This window comes from Alligator sinensis, unplaced genomic scaffold (genome assembly GCF_000455745.1).
Source record: "Alligator sinensis unplaced genomic scaffold, ASM45574v1 scaffold553_1, whole genome shotgun sequence".
Taxonomy (NCBI): Eukaryota; Metazoa; Chordata; order Crocodylia; family Alligatoridae; genus Alligator; species Alligator sinensis.
This window is the reverse complement of record NW_005842389.1, coordinates 427,214-429,484: the sequence shown is the minus strand read 5'-3', so window position 1 is coordinate 429,484 and position 2,271 is coordinate 427,214. Positions and strand designations below refer to the sequence as shown.

Sequence of the window (2,271 nt, the reverse complement as noted above, 5' to 3'; positions counted from 1 at the left end):
TGCAGAGATGGGGCTGCGCCAGCAGGGGCCAATGGCGTGCGCCCCCCCCATCCTGCCCCTCCTTGTCCTGACACGCCCCACCCTGGGGCCCAGCCTCAAAGCATGCCAGGGACACAGGCATCTGGGATACACACACACACACACACACACACACACACACACACACACGGGAGCCAGGAATCCACGACACACATGTACACAAATGTACACACACAGATATGGAACCCAGGTGTCCAGGATGCGCACACACATGCACACACACAAGCGCACACGGAGCCAGGGATCCACAACACGTGCACATGGAACCCAGGTGTCGAAGAGCAGCAGCCAGACCGGAGTCAGGCCCAGGTGATTGGGGCGCTGGCAGGATAGACCAGACAGAGGTAGCATAGATCCTGTGCCCTCTGACCCCTGGGAAGCGATGCAGGTTTTGGGGGGGACATTTCTCCACCCAGTTGACCTCTGACCCCCATTTGGGTTCCCCTGGTGTTTGGAGAACCCCTGCATCCAGCACACATGCACATGTGCACGCGCGCGCGCGCACACACACACACCACCCAGGCATAGGGGTCAATCCCCCCCCCCCGCCCCCAAGACAGGTTATTAGGGTCCCAGGCTAACTGGCGTGGGGGGGAGAAGCCAGGGTGCCCTCGCGTGTATAACCCCCTCCCACCCCATGTGTGTGCGAGATTCGTAGCTTCGTGCCCCCCAAACTCCTGTGACCTCTGACCCCCCATGACCCCCGACCCCGCTGCTGTACATAGGCGGATGCTAGTTTTGCTAACGAAATAAAAGCAACTATTTTATTACGCGTTACTCTGCTCTCTGCCCCGGGACTGGATTCACTTCATGGGTGTGAGCAGGACAGGCCCACCCAAGGATGCCAGATCAGCCATGTGCGTAAATGGGACAAGCCCACCCGGGGTTGTTGGATTGGCCATGTGTGTGAATGGGACGGGCCCACCTGGGGATGCTGGACCAGCTCTGTGTGTGTGTGTGAGAGTGTGTGTGTGAGAAAGAGAGAGAGCGAAGGGATGCTGGATCAGCCACGTGTGTGTGAATGGGACAGGTGGACCCAGGGACCCCAGATCAGCCATGTGTCCGTGTGTATGTTGTGCGTGTGTAAATAGAATGGGCCCACCCAGAGACACATTAGCCACATGTGTGAATGGGATGGGGACACCAGATCAGCTGCATGGGATAGGCCCATCTGGGGATGCCAGATCAGCTGTGTGGGTGTGAACGGGTCAGACCCACCCAGGGACACCAGATTAGCCACATGTGAATGGGATGGGCCCACTAGGGATGCCAGATTAGCCATGTGGGTGTGAACAGGAAGGGCCCACCAGGGGACGCCAAATCAGCCGTGTGGGTGTGAACCAGACGGGCCCACCTGGGGATGCCGCATCAGCCGTGTGTGTGTGAATGGGACACATCCACCCAGGGACACCAGATCGAGTAGGTCTGTGTGCGGATAGGATCGGGATCAAACAGCTGGGCAAATGGGATTAGCCAGCCCTTGAAAACATGTCCCAAGAGGGGCCCATCAGTGCCACCTGCTCCCCAACAGCCTGGCCTGGCCCCTGCCGGGGCTCACGCACCCACATATTCCTCCCAACATGGCTCTGGCTATACTGGTTTCACTGATCCAGACTTTTTTTTGGGTGGTGGGGGAGGAGCTAGCAGAGGCATGGGAAACTGAGGCAGAGGGAATTGGGGCTGGTGACTAGGGGAAAACTGAGGCAGAAGTGGAGGCTTCAGTATGAAGCTCTAGGGGGGTTGGACGTCCACCTCCCTGCAAACCCCACCTCAAATATGGGGCCTGACCCTGGCAGAGGGACACAGATGCCTCCCCACCCCACCCCGCCCCAAAGTCACAAGCATGGCAGGGCTCTGCACACACACTTTATTCCAAAGGGGGGGTTACAGGGAAGAGGGGGGTTTACACGCACGTGCCACTGCACACGTGTGCTTAGAGCCTGCCCAGTGCTGGGTGTGGGGGGGAAGATTAGGGTGCCCCCTCAACACCTCTATGTACACAGTCCATGCAGGGGGAGGCCCCCCCACACTGTTCCCAGGGTCTTCACGCCTGTGCAAGTGGAGGGGGGGGCAAGAGATTGTGTCCCTCTCCCAATGCCCCCCACCAGAGTTCCCAGAGACCTCGTTGAAGCCGGGGCAGGAGGGTCGACTGGGCTCCCCTGGACCCTCAAGGGTGCTACGCCAGCCCCATCTCCTCCAGCACGCTGCGTGGAGATTCATCCTCCTGGGGGG

At 59.6% G+C, this 2,271-nt stretch overlaps 1 protein-coding gene across 3 annotated transcripts in view; it reads right to left on the bottom strand.

Annotated features, from left to right (window-relative positions):
• Positions 1-800: 800 nt before the first annotated feature.
• AP1S1 (adaptor related protein complex 1 subunit sigma 1) overlaps positions 801-2,271 on the bottom strand; it is a 4,122-nt gene continuing 2,651 nt past the window's right edge. For all 3 annotated transcript variants that reach the window (XM_025211144.1, XM_014522726.2, XM_006029569.3), the window contains one exon: positions 801-2,263. In XM_025211144.1, coding sequence (XP_025066929.1) covers positions 2,216-2,263 — 48 coding nt within the window. In that variant the 3' untranslated portion in view covers positions 801-2,215. The remainder of the gene's footprint in view (positions 2,264-2,271) is intronic.